The sequence below is a fragment of the Limulus polyphemus genome, unplaced genomic scaffold (genome assembly GCF_000517525.1).
Source record: "Limulus polyphemus unplaced genomic scaffold, Limulus_polyphemus-2.1.2 Scaffold1000, whole genome shotgun sequence".
NCBI classification, from domain to species: domain Eukaryota; kingdom Metazoa; phylum Arthropoda; class Merostomata; order Xiphosura; family Limulidae; genus Limulus; species Limulus polyphemus.
In genome coordinates, this window is record NW_013666610.1 from 120144 (window position 1) to 143050 (window position 22907).

The window sequence follows — 22907 nt, forward strand, 5'->3', positions numbered from 1 at the left end:
TAGGATTCTAGCTATATGTGTGAGCGGAGGTAAGGTACTGTATTGGAAATATATTTTCAGTATAGGAAAATAACAACTTCCAATACAGTACCTTACCTCCGCTCACACATATAGCTAGAATCCTATATTGAATAGATGGAGGGACTGATGCAAGGGATATAAAGAAATATCCTTCGAAAGCATTCAAAGAACTTCTCTTCTCCCACTTAAAACTGGTGCTTCCTCTCTGTCTAATCTCGAAGTGGTAGTTTGATGAATTGAATAGAGGGAGTCACATGCGAGATGCGGTGAACCACATTAATAATTTTTGCATATAGAGGCAGCACTCTCCAACATGTGAGAGGAGGTAAGTACCTATTGGAAATATATTTTCATTATATAAAACTAATAACTTTTGAAGGGTTATTTTTTTTAATGAATGAAAAAATGACTACAAGTTTATTTTCTATAATGTCTTTAATTCATTGATGCAATGTTGCCTTCTAGACAGACTGCACCCATCTAGGTTATTCCCACAAAATGAATGTAAGATCACATTTAACTAAACACTTCATTAACTGTTAGGTAGGTAATGACAAAGAGGGTGTAAGTTGATTCTTTCATCACTGTTCAAGGTATTATTTTGAACAGTAACCCATATTTTCAGAATCACACATTGCAGATTTCCATTCTCACTTTAATAGCATTGACCTGTATATTTAGTTTTCAGTGGAGAAGTAAACTTTAAATAGCTTACCCTTTCTTGATAGTAATATTACTTGTACTAAAATTGACCATTTTGGAACTGATATTGTTTTTGTTTTTTTCCTTACTTACATTTTCAATCATGTCATAGGCTTTTGTAGTAAAAACTGTTGAATAAAAGAGCTTTTATACTGTGTTCTTCACAAGAAGCAAGAGCAAAATTAGTAGAAACTTAAAAAACCTCAATTGGGGGTGGATATACACATACATACTCTGTTAGTTGTAAATAGATTTAAGTAAACAAAATCACTTAGAAAAAAATCAAAGTGATTCTTATCTTAGTTACTAAAATAATTTAAATATTCGTAAGTTTGTTTTAACTTTGGTGAAAGAAATTTTAGAACCTTTTAGTCCTATTTTCTGTGAAGCTGGTTTCCAAGTAGCCCTATCAATCCATTAAGACTTAAAGTATATTTTATGTCATCCTTAAGATAAAAATCCTAAAGAATGTAGTCTATTTTTACTTCTTATATTAATTTTAGAAATATGTATATCTAAGTCAAACATCTAGAACTCTTAATAAACAAAAATCACCGAGATGAAGACAAAAGAGCATTAAGGTTAGGTAATATTTCTCATTCAGCTTTGGCAGAGCGTACTTGTAATGAACTCCATCATGTTAATTATGAGCCTACCTCCAACATATTTAAAAAGATAAACCTTCCAAAATGGTTTTCTGGAAAGTTAAACTATTGTTAAAAATATGTTGATCAAGAAATTAGTTTATACATTTGTTGATGTGTTAGTTTCTGACAACATCTATGGTGTAATTTATCATGTGACCTATAATTGTATACTTCCTCATGAAATGTTGGATTCATTTTAAAGTATGTTCTTTTAGTTGTTTTATGTTGTAGTCCACCAGCTTTTGGATTTTAATAGCCTATAAGATGGTCAAACACGTCATACACTTCTTATCCAATTGGCTAGTAACAAGTAAAAAAAAAAGGAAATTGATTAATATATATATATATATATATGAAACTTCAATAACACATACGTACAGTAACTTGCATGAACATCCCATAGTAATTTATTTTGTGCTGAAGAATCCTAACGAGCTTATTTTCTTTAGCCTGTAGATTAACAACTTAGTGTATTTTAACCATAGTAAATTATGAATTAAAATTAAGCTATTGAAATATAATATAAAGTATTTATTAAAAGATCACATGAACAAAATTGAAAATTTTTTTTAAATATGCCTTCTAGTAATTTTCCAAAACATTTTCCAGCTTACATCTGTAATGATAAATCATGTACAAGATAATTAGTTCTGTTTACATTATAGTTTTAAAGATGCATGAAAACAACGAAATTTATTTGTTTACAATGAAACAAATGGAATTTACTCACTTTCTGCTTCTCCTCTAGCAGTGTGTTTTGAACACAATGTGTGATTTAGTTTTTAAAAACACAAACTGTAATATTTGAGTCATGCAATATAACTATACTGATTTGTAATTGATGTTAAATGAGAAGTGAGTTTCTTTATACATTATATTTAAATGAGACTCGCATGTCTTTAAGGTTTTGTAAAATAGAAATTAAAAGGTCAGACTTTTATTGTTTATTGTCAGTAGATTTTCCAGAAAGTTTTGTAACACAATTAATGAACTTGTGCTTTAATTACTAAAATTTTTTTCTCCAAAATCATTGTTAAAGGTAAAAGAAGTGTTATTATTTTATGCATGAAGACTTGGATTATTAATTGATAATTATTAAGAATAAGAAAAAATTAGAAGTAGCCAAATTTAGAAGAACTTACTATAGAGTGAGCATTGTTTTTAATATCTATATAAAATTACAAGTTAGAAACAGATATTGTAAAATTGGGTAGCAATTTTATATGATTTTTGTTTCTAGAGAGAAAAAGTGTGATGTGAGAAGTAACTTTAACGAATACATTTTTTAACCACTAATGAAAATATGTCAGCTCGGTTAGACTTTTGTATTTTCTCTATCTAGCAACTCTTCATGTGGGAGATGAGATTAAAGAAATCAATGGAGTGCCTGTAGCACATCAGTCTATAGAAGCACTGCAAATTATGATGGTAAAATGTCACTAAGTGTATAATGTAAATTATTAAACTTTAAGAAACTTTCCTATGTTTCAATATTTGGCCATATGTAGTTGATATAAATAATTTGTATGTGAAAGCATTAAAAACTTATTTATCTGTTATTGTGTATGTTTTGTAAATGTTTTAAAATGTATTTCAATAAATACCTATTTTACATTAGTTGGAATTCAAAAAATGAAATTTGAACAGAACAAAATCTTTAGAAGATAATAAAGATATTTCTAGTAAGGTACTGAATTTAACATGCTTGTATAATAAGTAGCTGCATAGCCAGAAATATTCAGTGTTATTTATATGAGAAATATTTCATATTGCTTATTTAATTCTTATTAAAGTTATTTGAACACTAACTTTTTAATGAAGTTGTTTATTTATTAGTGATACTTACTTTTTATGCTGGAACAGAAAGAAGCCTGTGGCAACGTGACATTCAAGATAGTTCCAAGCTATCGCAATGCTCCTCCCCCGTGTGAGGTAAAGTTCCAGTATGCTAGAGAAGTACCTTACATGAGATCCTACTTACAACAATACCTAAGTTTGGGTATTCAGGGCTCTCCTTGTTAGCTTAATGTATTAACATTGGTTGTGATGCACTCGAGCAAAAATCTTTGTTCCCAACTTGTGTTTGTTATGCTTAATGTATTATTAAATGCTGGTGGTTTGGAATTATTATTGTTAGTTGTATAAAAAAAAACATAACCTTGAACAACTGTAACTTGTCTCCTGACCATGCACTTAGATCTTTATTTCTATATATAAATGTGAGAGGGAAACCATATTTTTACAAAGTTACAGTTCTGAAAAATGTTTTGATGTCTTGTTTTTCCATTATTAATCTTCCTCTTTATTCTTAACTATATAGAAATATATACTAAAAAAATTACAAAGTGTTGAGAATTTCTCGTCTTAAGTCAAAGCCCTATGCACAACATGAATGTGTTAGTAGTGCCATTTACATGTAACATTTAGCACATTTCTTCAGAGTAGGCCATAACAGAAAAAAATTTAAAAATAATATGGTATTATTTCTCTAATTTTGTTGGATTAATTATTATAGAACAGGTAACAATTTTGTATTCTACATGTTTATTTCCAATATTTGTGTTTAAAGATATTTGTTAAGAATAAAAAAACATAAACCAACATTTTTTGGCACAATGAAAGGTAAAATTTTTATTATTAGTTAGAACCGACTAGTTTTGATAACACACTTACCATCATCAAGTTTAGTAACTACAGTGTCAGCTTAGCATATATTCAGCTACAACTGTTATTGGGTGAGTTCATTTTTAGAAACAAGGGGTAGATCATAAATGAGGGATTATTAAATTAAATAAGTATTCCAGTAAGATATGTTGATAGGTCTGTCTGCTGTTTATTTGTGCATTTTTAAGATCTTTAAATATTCCATTCATAATTACCATCACAGTTCCAGAAATGTTCAGCTATAGTAGAGAACAAAGTGTTGCCATGTTTTATGTCTTATGGGTGTTCTTTCAGTCTCATTTTTAATTTCCTTCTTGTTTGTCCTACGTACATTTTACCATAACTACAATTGATTTGGTAAATTCCATCTTTATCTTCAGTCTTTTGTTTTGGATGTTTGAGTACTTGTAAATGGATAAATGATAATAAAGAATAAATTGATATGTCTAAATAAAATAAAATTTCTGGTTCACTTTCTGTGATTTTTCGAGCAGACTCCTTTTGTCAGGCTGTAAAGACTGTGTTACAATTGAATTAAGCTCAGAAATGATTGTTAAAAGATAAAATAATACAAAGATTCTAATTACACACATTCAACAATGAGCATGGTAACAAAAACAATGATAAAAAACATTGTTGAACTTACTACATAAATTTTATTAAAAGTAACAAGAATATGGAAAAGAAGTAATTAGGAGAACTGAAATTGGATTTAGAAATATAAACAAAGGAAGATGATAAACATATGTTTGCAAAATAATACAATAATCTCTTAGTAAAATACAATAATAATCCAGGAAAATAATTAGACGGAAGTCATTTCCTTCCTTTGTAATCCTAAAGCATTCTGATTAAAGGTTACCAAGTAGCATTCATTTCACAAAAGAAAATTTTCAACTATTTACAAACACTGAAAGATCTGAAAAAGATTGAAGATAAAGATGAAATTTACCAGATCAGTTGTAGTTGCAGTAAAATGAACATATGAAAAACAACAAGGAAAGTAAAAATGAGAATGTGTAATCATGACTGGAAAAATTTAAAGATCTTAAGAAATGTACAAACAATTAACGAAAGGAATATAAAAGAGAGAGTATTTGTATAATTAAAAAACAGATTTGTGTGTATAAATACAGATGACAGACCAATCAATAAGTCCTGTTTAAATATTTATTTACTTTATGTAATCCCTCATTTAGGATTTACTTTCCACCCCTTGTTTCCTGACCTTGTTTTTAATAATGAACACACCTAATAACAGTTGTAGCTGAATATATGCTAAGCTAACATTGTAGATACTAGCCCTGATGATGGTAACTGTGTTACTGAAACTAGACAGGTCTAACTAATAATAAAGATTTTACCTTTCATTTTGCCAAAAAACATTGGTTTTTGTGTTTTTTACTCATTATATAGAAGCACAATGTACTTGAAAAGGAATTATAAAGATATTTGTTGATTTTACGTTTGAGAATATTATGTGTATATTTATGGTAGTATTTGACATCTTTAATAATGTGATGGAAGTATTTGGTGATGTATTTTATTTTAAAAAAGTGCTTTTGAAATAGTATACATAGTTTAAGAACACTAGCATGCCTAAAATAATTTTCAGGTGGATATTTTTTATGTGATTTTTAAATAGTACTTAAGGAATGGTTATGTTTGAGTACATTAATTAATTTTACTGAGTTCCTTTGCTTTAAAGACCTGACATGACCTCATGAATGGGGCACTCAACTTGTAATTTGTGGATCATGAGATCGAAACCCATTGCCAAATAAGCTCACCCTTTCAGCTGTGAGGGCATTATAATATTACAGTCAGTCTCACTATTTGTTTATAAAGGGTAGTCCAATTGGTTGTGATGGGTGGTGTTTACTAGCTTCCTTTCCTCTAGTCTACCACTTCAAAACTTGGCTATAGCTATTGCTGATAGCTCTTGAGTAGCTTTATGTAGTATTCATTAAACAAACCTTTACTTAAAGAATTGTTACTGTAAAATATATATACATATTTGTCTTTAATTTTTAAAATTATTGGTTCAAGGTGTGTAAAACTATTCATATTAAAAATTCAATTGAAAATAATGTATTTATGTGACTTGCAAAGATACAAGAATTACTTTAATTAATAAGTAGGATCATAACAGAAAATGATACTTCAAAAACAATAAATCAACAGTGTCAAAAGTAAAAATAATGAAATTAGACATTGTACTGGTTTTGTCCCAACTATCATGGTAATTTCATGTTCACAAGTGTTGGGTACTTTTTCAGAGATAAAATTTTTCTTCACTTAAGCAGCTGGTTATGGTGAAAGAACAAATGAACTTGAGATATATTGTTTGTTTAAGGAATACATGCAGTAAACAAAATAACTTAAGTTTTATTTTTATAAGAAATAATTATATAGTGAAGGCCAAAATTGTCTAAGATAAAATTGCAAACAGAATTTCAGTCTGATAAATACTTTTTTTACTAAGATAGTTTTCAACCCATTGTAGTTTGTATCTTAGTGTTATTTGTTGGTCTTTTATCTGTATTGCATTTTGTTTTTGGTTTTCTTGTTCGAAAATTAGTTTTATATGTGTATCTAATGATTACTGTGTTAAACTATGTATAAACATATTCTCCCCTTTCAGGTCCTGTCTTATCCAGGACTTATAATGTCACAGTTTACTTTGATTTTATAAAATCATATTAGAACTGAATGAATCAATTTTGTAAAAGTGAATACAATTCACTGGTAATTAGAATATAATTATCCTATAATTAATTAAGCATTATTTAACTTTTTTGGAAAGATAGAAATTCAATATCCACTTTATGATAAAAAGTAACAACAGTTACTAGTGTATTGTCTTATCTTTTAGTATTTATTGTGAGTATTGTCAAACATATTTCTTCCTGGTAGCTTATCTGTTATTAGACAAAGAACATTACAAAACAGATTTCCAAATGTTAATCCTTCACAAAATGGGAAAATGTGCATCACTATATTGCACTCAAATTCAACATATATGTATACATGTTTTACTGTGGAAAAGCCTTCAGTAGTTTCTTCTGCTACCATTAGATATTGGTAATAGTTTTTGGTTGAATATCTGGTTCATGATATACAATCAGATTTGGATATTTTCAGATTGGATAGTGGATTTGTGGTCATACATAGTGAAAAAGCACCACAGGCATGAGCTACCACTTCATTATTGTATAGTATTAGACAAGTTACTTCGTCATATTTTTTTTAAGTTAATAAGGATGTGCAGTCCTGCATAAGTAAACAGCATTTGCAAGCCCTTTAAGAGAATGCTGTAAATGGCAATCTGAGATGGTGCTTTACTCCCCTGATTCCTCATTGTGGTTGTTGTTTGAATTGTATTTTCCATTGTTGTTTCTCCAGTTATCTCAACCATCCGTGTCTTACAATGGCAACACAATGGGTTGGCATAATACTTATTTAAATTACCCAAAAAAAGCCGTCAGTATTACAACAGTTAAGTCTATTGTGAGATAATCCATTGATGGAAATTCTATCTGATCCTCTGGTTGATCCCAAAATTAATATCCGATTGGATATTGTTTCCATCGCTAGTGATGAAAAAACTATGAAGAATGATACACATACAGAAAAATTAATTAAAACTGTATTAGTTGTAGGTTGACTTTACAAATTAAATGTCATTAAACATGAATTGAAATGTTCTTGACTTAGTATCCAAATCTATAATGTAATTTTCCACCTTTGTTTGTATGCATTTTATGATGTAAGCTGCATGACAGAGAATACACACCATGCTGTTATGCTATTGTCCTGTATATTAAATTACTAGTTTTAGAAGTAATTATTTAAGTAATTTTTGGGAACAAATTTGATAATGTGCAACTTTGATATTTCTGAGCTTGCATGCATAAAAGGACTCCCATTAGTTTAATAACTGCTTACCAGCTTAGTATTATTAAGATTGCTGTTACAATGCAGTATATTTTGTTTTTATTTTATGTTTTTGCACTTTTGAGGTGTACATCCTTATGATCTATGATAGGAGGGATATTAATAATAAAAAAATTACAATATTGAAAAAAGTTAATTATTAAAAAGAACATATTAAATTCAGTTACTTTTATTCCAGTCTAACCAGTTAATAAAGAAAGTAGTCTATTGTTACAAATGTATTTAATTTGTTACTACAGAAGATGCAACTATTGTTTTTTTTATATTAAGATAAAATCAGTTTACGTTATCTCAGGTTGTGTACAATTTTCTTTTTTTTTTTTTTTTGAGGTAGATAACTAAAAACTTCACTGATCATAAAGTATTATGAGATCAAATGTAACAGTATAATTGTGAAGTATGTACTTATTTTACAAACTGGAAAAAATACTTCAGATTAACTTTTAATTATTTTTTTAAGTGATGTAACTGTTATGTTAGGTTCGATGATACTTCATATAATGTTATTGAATCTGCTAGTATATTTTGGGTTGTTGTATTTTCCCAAGTTTGGTATTCGTATTTGATTTGTTATTTTTCATATATTTATATATATATATATGCTTTTGTTTTGCATCTCTTCCTAATATTTATAAAATATGTGTAATATGAACAAAATGTTGACAGCTTTTAAGTAATTAACCTGAGAATTTTATTGTTGTTTTGTATGTGTAAAGTAACATAAAATATTAGTCGTTGTACTCTTAGCCTAACCATGTAGTGTCCACAGACTTCCAATAATCGCATTTCTTTTTTCTTAATGCTGCCAGTATTTTCGGATAAATCCACCTCCAGTTCTAGTAAGTATATTTTGTAGTTTGAACACTTCACTTCTGGTTGTAACAGTGAAATTGAGTTTACATGATCCTCACTTGCATGAGTGCTTTAGTGTTTAAAATATCCCCTACCACCCTGTGAAATATCACTTAGATTTTGTTCCTCTATTTTTACTGTGTGTGTATTTACTTTAATCATATATGTGTTTCTAAGTATACCCACTTGTGTTGTTGGGATACATATTGTAGGATGTTTGAGTAATGGTTATTTTAGGGCTTAGATTTTATTTTTCATCAGTAAAGGGGATTTTTTTCCAATATTCTCAGGTTAGTAACTTATGTTGTTTATATTTGTAAGATGAATTGTTCTTTAAGCTAATTTCTGATAAATGTTTCAAAATAAACTTACAAGTGAAATATTCATAAATTTTTAAAAATACTACAGAAATTAGGGTTTATGTGCAAAAGAATGCTTAATCATTTGGAACCTTTGGAAAGGGGAGTACATAGTATATATTAAATGGATCACAATTAGATTATTCTAAGAATATGTCTACAGTTAAACATTAATGCATAATCAGTGCATGTACAATACTAGTTACTTCATTATGTTAGTACATATGTTAGTACTAGAAAAGGTATCATAAATGTTATTGGTATTTTGAATTTTCTAAAATGTTTGTGCCTTATGTATGGAACTTGCACCACATGAAATGGCTGTTGTTATTTGTTTGTTCATGTGTGTGTTTGGGAAATTTTTTGAGTTTGTACTTGAAATTTTAAACTCTTTATATAGTAGCTATGTAAGAGAAATTAGATTTTTAACTGGATTTTAATGTAAAATTATTTTGCTATAAATATTTTCAATAAATTTTTTCTAAACTTATTCATTGGCTGTGACTCATTTATTTGCAATAGAATTGAAAATAAAAGAGGAGTATATCTAATCTCTGTTACCACCAGGTGGTGATTTGTCAAACCTAAATTTTTTTCTTCCCAATATTTTCTGTAAACAGTCAGACTTGGGAATTAGTAATTGTATTCATTCTCTCTAACTGCAAGAGTAATTTTTGAATTAATTTTCAAATGATGATTATCACTTATCAAGCTAAAATTAAAAAAAAGAGGATATTTTTTGTGAAAAGAAACTTGTCATTAAATGGTTAAAAGTGTGCAAAACGTTTTTGTATTATATTCAAATCAATAATTCTAAAGCAAGATATTTTTCCCCCATGAGAAATTGCTTGTTACTTATTAGGATTATGTCTTGGTATACAAAGTGAATAATGCTTTTGAGTTTAGGATGATAAAAGTAAATAACCACAAAGTAGGGTAAATTGTTTTTCAAGAGAAGTGACATATCACTCATTAGACTTGTATCAACCTATAGATATAAAAATTAGTAGTTGTTGGGATAGTAAAAGTAAATATCTACAGAACGGGAAATATTGTTTTGTCAGGTGTGAAATCAAACTTGTAAGTATGTTGGTGTAGAAAAACCTTTAAAACTAATGGATTTTATGTTTTTAAACAGTAAATTACAGAGCAGAACATTTTTTTCATCATTAGCGACACTAGAACAATGTTCACATGTAGGTGTAGAAATTGTTTCAAGATATCATTGTTGAATATTAAAGTGAGTGATCATAAGGCACAAAGAAAGATAACTTGCAATATCATGAATCATTATGCAGTTTTTATCTTATAAAGAAGATGATTAATCAGATTCTAAAATTTCTAGGTTCAACCTAATGGCATAGCTAAAGTTTTATTTCATGAGCATAACTTTAGATTCAATAGAAGACTTGCATTGTTGGGTCAACACAATAAAAATATATGTAGATTCTACACAACAAATCACCATTTTATTACAAACAAAGAAAATTAAAATCATGGGTTTGTAAAGGTAAAAATTAAACTTTTAGACTACTTTGATTGAACTTGCCTGTACATTTGATTTAGAAATTACTACCACTTTTAACATACTAATTTTGTATTAACTGTATATTTCAGGACGAGTTAATGAAACGATTGAAATTTAAATCCACAGTTTTTTTGCAACATGAACTTGTATTTATAGATATGCTATTTAATAATGGTTATTATAAGACATTTACAGATATATGTAGAAAAACATTCTGAAAACGTATTTCACTACAGGAATATTTTATGTCATTATAAAGATCAAATATTAAATCTTGGGTTCTCTTCATTCCTTTATTTTAATATCTATAACCATACATGCATTTTATAGTCAATTTGAAGATATGTGAAGGATTGTGGCCTTGATGATAGTAATCAAAGAATTTTTGCTATTTCTACAATTATCAATGGTGTAAAAATGATTAAAAAATTATCTGTTAACGTGTTAATCAGTATGTAACTTTAGGAAAAATAATTATTATATTAGAGTATTACTTATTTGGGTTTAAAGTTTCCATTAATTTTTTAAAATGAAACCTGCTATTTTCTATATCATTATTTTGCAGTCTGTGTAACACCTGGTTTTTAAGTTTGTTGTTTATTATTTTTTTTGAACTATTGCAAAACTCAAAGCTGGTAGTTTTCGAATATAGAGTAATTAATATCTGGGTATTTCACATTGTTCAAACACAGAGTGCAGTTTGCTTTTTTTTAAAGTACATTTTTCTGATTAATCTTTGTCTTCAAAAATATTTAAGTATTTCACAGGAAGAAAATGCAATACTTAGTGTATAACTCATGTTTAAAATTAAGTTCATATAAATTACTTGTATGTACAGTAGAGAGATCCGAGTAAAAATTAGTCAATGTTTTAAAATATTAAACAAATGCTGTACCAAAGTGATTTTATTTGTTTATGATATAATGTTTATAATAGATGTGTTCAGGCTTCAAGTAAATAATCCAAAGTTTTTATCTATAAATTTGTGAGGTTGGTAAGAGTATGTTTAAAAAAAAAGCAAAAGGAGTAAAAAAAGTTTTATTTTGCTTGAGGACATAAAGAATTTCATGAATTAGTGTTAAATCAGAAATTATGTAAATGATGTTTTTGTGTTGCTATAGTAAAAGAAATGAGCAAAATAATAAGAAATTGTGACATTGTTTAGAAAAATTAATCTTAACGTTTGTCCCACGTGATTAATGTGTGATGTTAGTAAAAATATTATGAAGAAATGCTATTATATTAACTTTTCCTAAAAAGGTTCCCCTCAGATGAAGAAATATACTTATTTATCATAATAAAAAAACAACACTAAATTAATCCCAAAGGAAATTCTAACTTGATGACTAAAAATAAGAGGAAGATTTAGAAATATGTCATAAGAATAGATGTGTGTCCAGATGTACTGTGTACTGTGATTTATTATTACAAAATTCATGACATTGTTCAAAGTCATTCATCCTTGTAATTTCTGTTAGCCTTTGAACTTTCTCTTGACCAAGTCCTTCCGCTAACCAGGTATGAGTCAAACATACTTAGGTGGTTTAAAAATATTGAATAATATCTTCTTTTTTTTTAATTATATGCTTTTCAGATCAAAGTTTCAGAGTTTATGAATCAATGTCTCCAAAAGTGAAGGAAGAAAGTATTATTACTTATGTTTCTTAAAAAAGTATCCAAGCTCTAAGAGAGCTTATATACCTAGTCAAAAGGATCAGGATTTTTGGAATAGTTTTGCTTGTTATGCTTAATTTTCCTTGTTACAGTACTTGTGTTGTTGACAATAAAAATGTGCCACTCCTACTTGGCTCACAGATCTACGTTCGGGCTCAGTTTGACTACAATCCTCTAGAAGATGATCTTATACCCTGTGCCCAGGCAGGCATAACCTTCAAGATAGGAGACATACTTCAAGTTATTAGTAAGGACGACCACAACTGGTGGCAAGCCAAGAAGGAAGGCTTGGACAGCACAGCTGGACTCATTCCATCTCCAGAGCTTCAGGAATGGAGAACAGCTTACATGGCAATGGAGAGGAGTAAGAATTACCAAGGTGCTGACAAGGAATTTTCAATTTTTTTTGTTCATTCCACAGTATTTGATTAATTAAAATTTCAGTTATGAAAATCAAGCTATTTATTTTACAATGCTTGATATCTGAAGTGAATTTAACTCAATATATCCCATACTTACTGAATATTACTTTTCTTAATACTTGTTCATTTTAATAACAGATTTGCAACGTTGTTGAATTTATGGAATAATATTTCATATTTTTAACCATACTTCCAGAAATGTATCTTGCTCTATGCAGTAACATTTCTGTTTAATAATTATACTACTTGAAGTATGAGTTCATTCCTTTAGAAAGTACTTTTAAAGTTTCTGTTTCCTGCTATACACAGTAATGTCTGTACCCTATTTTAAATAAACACTTCACAGTGCCATTTCCTTGATGTGTAAAAGGCTTCTTAAAGTGGTTGTTCCTTATTTTATGCTATATGTCTGTCATATTTAATGTTTGTTAATGGTCTCTATTTCTGTGTTTACACAATCTCTGTTATTTGGTGCTTCCAGGTTTTTGTTCTTTATTATTCTCAATACTTAGTATATTTGTATCTGTTTCTGTATCTGTTTGTACTTTTTAGAGTTGTTATTTCTTAGTTAGTTTGTTCCTTAGTGTATGCAGAAATAGACACTCCTTGTTTCTGATTTTACATCATGCTTTTTTAGTGTGTGTATACATTTTACTTTATTGTACAATGCAGTTATTGACATGTTTATTATTTACTGTGTGCATTAGTATTCAGTTTCCCTTTCTAATTTTACACCATGCTTCTTGTGTGTGTGTCGTATCTCACTACACACTGCACTTATTAAGTGAGTGTTTACCTAGTACATCTTAGAATTTCTATACTTTCTGCAGCATTATTGTATAGTAGTTCTTACTAATTTCATCTTTTTCTTTTGACAGTAAATTGCTCAATATTTGGGAGGAAAAAGAAACACTATAAAGACAAGTATCTAGCAAAACATAATGCCATTTTTGATCAGCTAGATTTAGTAACTTATGAAGAAGTTGTTAAGCTTCCAGCTTTCAAACGCAAAACTTTGGTACTTTTAGGTAAGTTTTGAATTTTTTATCACATTTAATTGTAAACAGTTTACAAGAACATTTGATCACTATATTTCTGCTGAAAAATGCAATTAGTGAAGGTTCTACTACAGAATATACATAAAATATATATAATGCAATTATTAAAAGGTTTATGAACTTGCATGGCTTTGACACATGTGTTTCTGCAAGAGAGAGAGACAGATTTATCTATTCAGTGATTATAGAAAACAAAAAGATTTTCCACAGCAATATAGATTTACTAGGACAATCTTATACTATTTGTGATTTTTGTGTGTATTTATTTATATATATATATATATCCATTTTTGTATTTTGGTTTCCCATAGGTGCTCATGGTGTGGGTAGGAGACACATTAAGAACACATTGATAGCCAATCATCCAAACAAATATGCATATCCCATTCCACGTAAGTGTTCCTGCATGTATTTTCTTAAGTTATTGCAAAACTTTCATGTTTTGAATGAAAGAGAATGTAAGCAGATTATGAAAGCTTATATAGAACACTTATAACTGACTATCCTAAAGATTACTTTGGCTTGAATAACTGTAAATATATATTTTGAAACTTATATTATCAGAATAGGTTTAATTATGAGGGTGAAAAATATACACTAATGTTAAATGGGTTTTTCATTCTCAAAAATATAGAAAAAACATTGTTTTAATTTTTATTGTAATTAGTTGATTATTTTGAAGTACAAACCATATCATGAAAAATAGACTATTGCCTGTGTTATAATAATTACTGAAAAATACTTGTCATTCAAAAAAAACTTTTCTTCTGATATTTCACTGTATTTTATTTTATGGTTATGGCTATTGTAAAAGCTCAAACACAGCTTTTAAATCTCACTTGTATGGAAAACCAACATCAGAAACTATGTTTCTTGACAAGCTGCATTTCTCAATTCAGTAACTAAAAATATTTATGTTGTGTTTTTCTTTTGAAATTCTTGTAAGATACATCTTTGTTGATTTTTATATAGTTTGTTTGACTTTTTTAGACACCACAAGACCTCCAAGAAAAGTTGAAGAAAATGGAAAGAATTATTTCTTTGTTTCTAATGATGAAATGATGGCTGACATTGCAGGTAATGAATACTTGGAGTATGGCACCCATGATGATGCAATGTATGGCACAAAGCTAGAAACAATAAGAAGAATTCATCAGGAAGAAAAGATAGCTATCCTTGATGTAGAACCACAGGTGACTGAGAAAAAGTTTCTTAAAAATAGAATAATGTTACACACACTGAAGGTTAATTGCACTTTGTGAAAATGATGTTTCAGGTTCCATAATGCCATTGGAACTACTTCCTTCAATCTAAGTTATGTTCAGTCTGGTGGCCATGATTATGCATTCCTGCCTGATGCTTCAATTTCTAATGTAACAAACTTCTGTGAAGGATGGAAAAGCCAGTCTTAGACCATATGCTTGACATTTTCCACAACCCAACCCTTCCACCATATGTGGATGTCAACTCTAAGGACAATATTTAAGTAGATCAAAAGCACAAAAGTCTATTAAAGCTGCAGTGTTGGCTTAATAGGTATATCAGTCATTGATTTCAAGGTGGGGCTCAAGCTTCTGTGAGCTTTCATCAACATCACATTCTTGTTTATCATTTCAGCTAGTATGGTTTTGGTGTTCTTTCTTACTCTAATCACTCTGCTACCGTGTAAGGTTTTTCTGTATCCATGAAGAACATAGAAATCTCACTTTGAAGTCTTCTGTTCTTTGATTCTAAATCATTTAACAATCTTGTTATTCTTCTTTGGAAAGGGTAATGCATATTTTTCCAGTTATAAATCTTCACTGTCAACAAGAAATATAGATGCTAAACACGTTGCTTGTGGCACTACAGCTTGCAACTGTGATGATATGCCATTTTACTTGCATTTGTAAATCATCCTTATAAAGTTTGATAACTTTTTACATACAAAACAAATAAGTATTTTGCCTTTTCTTAATAAAGCACACTATGTGAGTTTAATTGTATGTGTGTGTATGTATATATATATATAAGGAATAAATGTACTAATGAGAGGTTTTTGGTATTATGGATTATCTGACTACTATAATTAATGTACTGGTTCACTGAAAAAATAATCTAGTTTGAATAATTTTGTAAAAACAAGAAATATTCTTCTAGAACTTAAGTGGTAAGAATTCATAAAATTTTGTTCATAACATAATAGTTGAGATGCACATAAGTAGTAGCTTTTGCTTTTCATTCCTTTGTATCATAAGCTTTTCTTATTGTTTTGTATGTGACATGTTACACAACACTTTCATTCTGTATCAAGTATATACAATAGGTACCTACTGTGCTATTAATGAAATTGTTTGCTATGTTAATATGGATATCTTGCTGTATCATCTTCAGAGGATATGAACTCAGATCATGGTGGTTTTGATGTTAATAATTCTGGTCAGTCTTTGAATGATTTTTCTTTTTACTTAACGTGTAAGATTGTAGTTTTTCATACTTGCTTGTTTTAGGACCAGAGTAGAACAAAAAAGTAGACCATGCATTTTGATTCCAAGTTGAAAAGTTAAGATAATGTCTTATGAAAGCTCATTACTTGTACTCTTCTTCTTAATAGCTTCTTACTAGTAGTATTCATTTCTCAGTTCTTTATAGATAATGGTTTTCAATCTTGTATGAAATGTCTAATAATTATCAGATTTGATAGAGTTGTTACTTTGTAAAATATATTGTATCACTCTTTCACATCCCACTTAGTTGATGGAAGCCATGTTGTTGCACTTCCCTTGATATCCAAGAAATGTTTGGATCTTATTAGGGAAACTTTCTGGCTAGGTTATTGTGGCTGATTAACTGTATACACTCCTGACATTGAGGTTCACAGTGGACATTCAGGGTGTTTTGGATGCAGTCATGTGAATGAATAAATTACCAAGTTTCCCAAGTTTCTTTTTTGTCAGTTTATTGTCCACCTGTGTTTTCTGGTTACTAATACTTTATACTGTATTTGTGTTAGTTTGCATGTCAGTTTCTTTTAGTAAATGAATTAATGTGAAATTTTATAATCTTTGTTTACTAAATGAATTTGTGAAAAAACATAACTTAATATTTTTAATATGAAGTTTGTAAAAATGCCATTTTGAAATTTAACTGGTATGAAATCATAATCTCTAAATCACTATTCATATGTAAAATTAATGTCATTCCTATTAAAGATAATGATTGTTTAAAATGAATCCAGTGTTTATTAATGCAATTAAAAAAAATTAGTCTTCTTGTGACATTCCTAGAGAAAATCATCAATCCAGTAAATTATATGATGATCTGATAAAAGTAAAATTAAACTATATTAATTTGTTTGTATATGTTGTATCACATGGTGGAATGTAATTTATCTTGTCTAAATCTGCACTGTATATTTAATATATTCCTCGTATATACACAGTTTTTGTAATATAAAAGTAATTATCCTTTAACTTAAAAAAACATTTATATTTACAAATTAAAAACAAACATAAAATTACCTACAAGATTCTCTGATTTTATCAGGTCAAATCCAAATAAAATTTAGGTAGCCTTAAAGTCTATACCCATGTTGTGAGGTAAATAAATTTGATGAAAACTTAACCCAGTTCACACCTTAACAGTAGTTGTCGATCAATTTGCTAATATAAGTATAGTATGTCTTATATCATCTGGCCTGAAGAACCCTGGTGTTGATCAAAAAGTCTGATCAGCCCTGGATATAGCAGATATAGTTCTGATATGGTATTACCTTATTTCACAAAAAGCTATATCTCAATCTTCTTTCTGTCCTCTAAACGTTGCTAAAAAGTTTTGTACTCAGCACACCAATCTATGTGCCCAATCAGTTTCATGCCATTTTTTAACGTGTACATATCATGTGACTACTCTCCACCAATAGTGCCACCTATGTTGGTGCAGCTAGCTCCCTCTGCTATTCCCGCTCAATCCTCACTTTCTTGATTGGCACAGCATTGTTTAGACAAGTGTTTTTTTTTTGCATGTGGATACCGATTATGGTTTTGCTTCTTTACCATTTCAAATGTTTTTTTTTTCAACATTTTTATTTTACTGGGTTTGCATTCAGTTGTTTCAACAATTTTTATTTCCATTTGTTTTTTTTTACCGAATTATAAACGAACTTAGTATGAATTCACGATTCAATGTATTAAGTACAGAAATTCCCATTACAGTCGAAAAGCTACTGATATAACTTCCCAAGAATCATGTTCGACTCTATCTGAAGAGGAGGCACAGGCCTCAATTTGCAGGGAGCTAGATTCGTATGTTCGGCCAGCGATTTCTTCTTTTCAACTTGACAATGTTCCTGAGGAAGAATACAATCAAGGAGAAGACTATTTGGACTCTCCTTTTACAACACCTTCTTATTTTGGTCTCTCACATTCTACACCTCCTCATGAGTTTCCCCTTCCACATTTTTACAGCTTGTTAATCAGGTCAACATATATTCTGGTTTTGCTGTATATTTGAGACGAGGGTGATTTCATTTTCCTGTTCCTGTTTTGGTGAATGTTTGTTCTTCTCCTCCTTTTTTCCTATTGCTTTCAGTTCTCCCAGTGGATCTGTGGTAAGTTTCTGGACTTATACACTTCACACCTGGTGGATATACCTGTAGTAGGCACAGTTCATATGCACTTTGGGTGGCTTTGTCCTTCTTTACACATGGGAGAATTAGGTATTTCACATCATCAGTGCTCGGACTTTGGTAAGTTAGGTATTTATGTGTCCTTTGTTGTCTAAGTTAATTTAGTTAAACTATAAATTAGATATTGATTATTACTTTGTTTTTCTTGGCAATTTTAGTTGTTTTGCATGTTCGTTAATATTAGGTACTTTTTAGATTCTGTACATTTCAAGGTTTTTTCAGTTTGATATTAATAAGTACTTTAACTAGGTATGTTTAGATAGTTTGGATGTTATATATAGTTATTACTAGCCACATCTGATTCATTGCTTCATCTGTCTATTTTTTTTCTTGCCATTTTTAGATATGTGTCTTATAATCCTAATTACTGTCAGTGTTGGACTTGTGTATGTGTCCTTTGTAGTCTAAATTAACTTAGATGAATTGTAAGTTAGATTTTCATTATCACTTTGTTTTTTTGATAATTGTAGTCGGCTTGCACGTTCATTGTTATTCCATACTTTGTGGAATAGGTAAATTTGGATGGTTTGTCAGTTTGATATTCATCAGTCCTTTGTTCACAAGGTATGTTTGGATAGTTTGTACATTACATATTATTACTGCTAGTAACATCTGATTCATTGTTTTATTTGGGTAATTGTTTTCATAATTGTTAAGTATGTTCCTTATAATCCTAATTTTCATCAGTGTAGGACTTAAATTTTTATTTCTTTTTACTTTGCTACATGCTGATGTGTTTGTTTTTTTCCTGTTTGTAGGGATGAGCTTTGCTTCGGCTCCTTTTCCTACATTCTTGATACTAGAAACCAACTTTTCTCCTCGTAATCTACAATTCAGGGTTCATCCCCACAGTACCCACATCATCAATAGTTATTTATTGCTTGAAGTCGAGTGTTTCAGTTTAAGTCCCTGCCATTTGAACTAACCTCTGCTCTTTAAGTGTTTTGTTGTGTGGCATAAACTCTTGCCCGACATCTTCACTCAGTGTGTCTTTGCAGTCATCATTACATGGATAAATGGCTCCTGCTCGCTTCTTCCCATTCACAATCCAGAAGCAAGAAGCAGTATAGGTAGGATTCTGGATGAAAAGGAGAAGTCTGTTATTACCCCCCCCCCCATTCAATTCCCAGTTTCTTTAGGAATTTTCTTCATTTCTCCCTGATTTGGGTCCAGCTTTCTCCTCCTCGACTTCAGAATATGGAATAAGCAGCTTGCAAGGCCCTCAGCTCACGGCTCAAGAGGTTCTATCTCTTTTGGGGACGTGGACTTCCCTGGAAGATTTCATTCCCATCAGTTGTGTTCATATATGTATGTGTGTTCCCTTCTGTGGGAACTCCTAGATCAGTGGAATTTCTACTTGGATTCCTTAGACTTCCCTTTTACCCTTTATTCCCTGACCAGAGCCTACCTGGCTTGGTGGTTAGACAGATATGAGACCACAATGGGGCATTGCTTCCTCTGCCTTGTTCAGATTTACATCTCTTCATTGACTCATCTTTGGAGCATTAGGGTGCTTACCTTGTCTCCCTGGAGATTTCCAGTCTCTGGTCGATCAAGGAGTCTTCTCTCCATATCATCATTTTCGAGCTTATAGTGGATCATCAAGATTTGCCTCACTTCCTTCCTCTCCTGTGGGAGAGGGTGGTTATAGTACTCTCCAACAATCCCACAGTGGTCACTTGTATCACCAAGCAGGGGTGGATCAATTCCAGATCTCTGTGTTTTCAGACCCTGGATGTGCTTTTCTGGGCCAACAGTTATCGCATTGTGGTCTTAGTTTGCTATGTTCCTGGCACCCTGAATCTGATTGCAGATCAATTATCTTGTCCTTACAAGATTCTCCCCACTGAGTGGTCCCTAGTTTCACAAATTTTTCAGTGGGTGTGTTACCAGCTGGGGACACCTCCTATGTGCTTCTCCCACCCACTGGTACACCAAACTCCCTCCTTTTGGTTTCCCATTCCACACCTGCTGACTCTGGGGATGGATATATTCAGTCAAGATTGGAGGGGGTCTTCACATCTATGCTTACCCACCTGTTTGACTCTTTTTCAGAGTTCTATCCCTAATCCAAACCACTCCAAGTCTAGTCCTACTGGTGGTTCCATATTGGTCACCTCCATGGTTCCCACTGCTCAGATTTGTACAACCTTACCTACCCTTACCCCTGCCTCGGTCTCTACATCATCAACCTCGGACAGACATTATTCATTCAGATCTCACCACAATCCGTCTTCATGCATGGCTTTTGTCAGATCCATTGCCTGTTTTCTGATTGGTCAGCTACAGAGAGAAGTGTTCTGTGAAAGTTGTTTTGACACCCTAAAATTAGATTCTTTCTGACCTTGAAGAGAGAGAAAATTTATTTCAGTTTTGAAGGAGCCAGAAAATGTTATTGAAGTCTTACCTGCATATTAATCTTTTAACTTCTGTTGATCATACATAGAGACTAATCTTTATTTTCTATTAGATGTTGGTTTTTCTTTGATTTAATACAGTTTTCCTTTATCTCCCATTTCTATTGATGCAGTTCATTTTTTTTTTGTTCTTCTCTGACTTTATCACAATGCAACATTCTGCCATTTTAGTGATCAGTCTTTAACCTTTGTTACCGAGGGTGCTTGTTTTGACTCCAACATGTATTGTCCTCTTCATTGTACCTGTGTAAAATCACTGCACTCATCCTTTTGTATACTTTATTCCCAAATCTCTAGTTTTTTTAAGCTAGGTTTGACCTAAAGATTACTGTGCTCCCATGTGATGGTCCTATCAAATTTAAATTACTTTACAGAATAATGTTAGCTCTTACAGTATTGAGTTTTGATTGTAAGTTAAGTACAAATGTTCACCTAGTGAAAATAGAATACATCTGCAAATGGTTAAGCTAGTATAAAGACATGGTTATTACTTTACCAAACTTTGACATCCTTAACACTAGATGCTGCAATGTATTAAGAATAAATAAATGTAAATATCCTTCAGTTAATACATATGCTTGAAATGTACAAAATTAAACAAGTTAATAATTTAATGTCCTTAGGGATATGGCATACTACATTCTTATTGGAAGAAGAGAATATTTGGAAATTTCCACAATCAGAAAGAATTATTGTATTCCTGAAAAATCATGTAATAAGTACTTAGATCATGAACCAGACTTGATTTGAAACTGATTGGCAAATGATTAGCTAAAGACCAATAATAAATTACAAACCTCTATTACTAGTGAGGGTAAGGTGTTACATCCAAAATATACTCATTGACTTCAAAATAAAAAAGAACTAAAATAAAGAATTTTATGAGAATTGCAGTATTTTTTCTTTCACTTTCAGAATTATCATCGTATTTCAATTTCTTTATTCACAGGCTTTAAAAATCTTGAGAACAGCAGAATACACACCTTATGTAGTCTTCATTGCAGCACCATCTTTATCTACAATGACTGATGTAAGTACTGTATTTATCTGTTGTTTTTGTACAGCATGAAGAGATTGATTTCTTACCAGTAAATAATATTTATATTGTTAATTATTCATGCAATTTTACACTTCTGTATATTTTTACATTAAATCAAATATTACATTAGGCATTAAGTTGAAAGTATATTCAAGATTAGTGAAAGCATTAGCTGAATAATAGAACTGTTAACATGGTGCTTTAAATATGAACAGGAATTAATGTAAAACCATGGCAAATGAGGTGTTATAAACTGTACCACATGATTAATGTGTAGAGGATTGTATTCTGAATGTGGTAATATTAATATTAACTTCTGATCAGAACAAGCTACCCACTTAGGTCAAAAATAAAAACAAATCAGTAATAAGTACAGCTAATTAAATATTAAAACACATTTTTTCATTAGTTGGGTTCCCTTGCTGTCAATTATAATTTTGGCCATTAACCTTGTAATGTCTTGCAAGTTTCTGTTGGCCTGGGAGATTTAGTTTTAGTCCTTAATCCATGTACTAAGTTAATAATGCAAAATAATCGCTATAGTAAAAATATGATGATAAAAAATAGATATATTAAACATTCTAATCAATACTGTTAATGAAAGTAGAATAAAAAAAATTTTATTTGCATGTATGGGGCTATAAATATGAGCAGGAATGAAGTTGTAAAACCATGGCAAATAAGATCACATAAACTATGCCACATAATAATTCTGCATACTGTTGTATGCTGAATGTAGTAACTTTAATATTAACTTCTGATCACAGCAAGTTACCTACTGTGGTTAAAAATAAAAATCAACTTAATAATGAGTATAGCTAATTAAATATACTGTATATGGATTTAGTGGTACATAGTATCTCCATAAGTTGGTGGTGCACCAGAAAATGAGCTGCATCCT

The 22907-nt window shown here is 30.3% G+C and overlaps 1 protein-coding gene across 2 annotated transcripts in view; it reads left to right on the top strand.

The window, feature by feature from the left end:
- The window catches only part of LOC106461624 (peripheral plasma membrane protein CASK-like), a 150347-nt gene that overhangs the window by 119732 nt on the left and 7708 nt on the right, over positions 1–22907 (top strand). Inside the window, exons 16-23 of one of the 2 annotated variants that reach the window (XM_022388630.1) lie at positions 2713–2798; positions 3234–3302; positions 8801–8830; positions 12546–12783; positions 13705–13854; positions 14196–14276; positions 14875–15077; positions 21917–21997. In XM_022388630.1, coding sequence (XP_022244338.1) covers positions 2713–2798; positions 3234–3302; positions 8801–8830; positions 12546–12783; positions 13705–13854; positions 14196–14276; positions 14875–15077; positions 21917–21997 — 938 coding nt within the window. The remainder of the gene's footprint in view (positions 1–2712; positions 2799–3233; positions 3303–8800; positions 8831–12545; positions 12784–13704; positions 13855–14195; positions 14277–14874; positions 15078–21916; positions 21998–22907) is intronic. The other variant, XM_022388631.1, reaches the window with a different exon arrangement.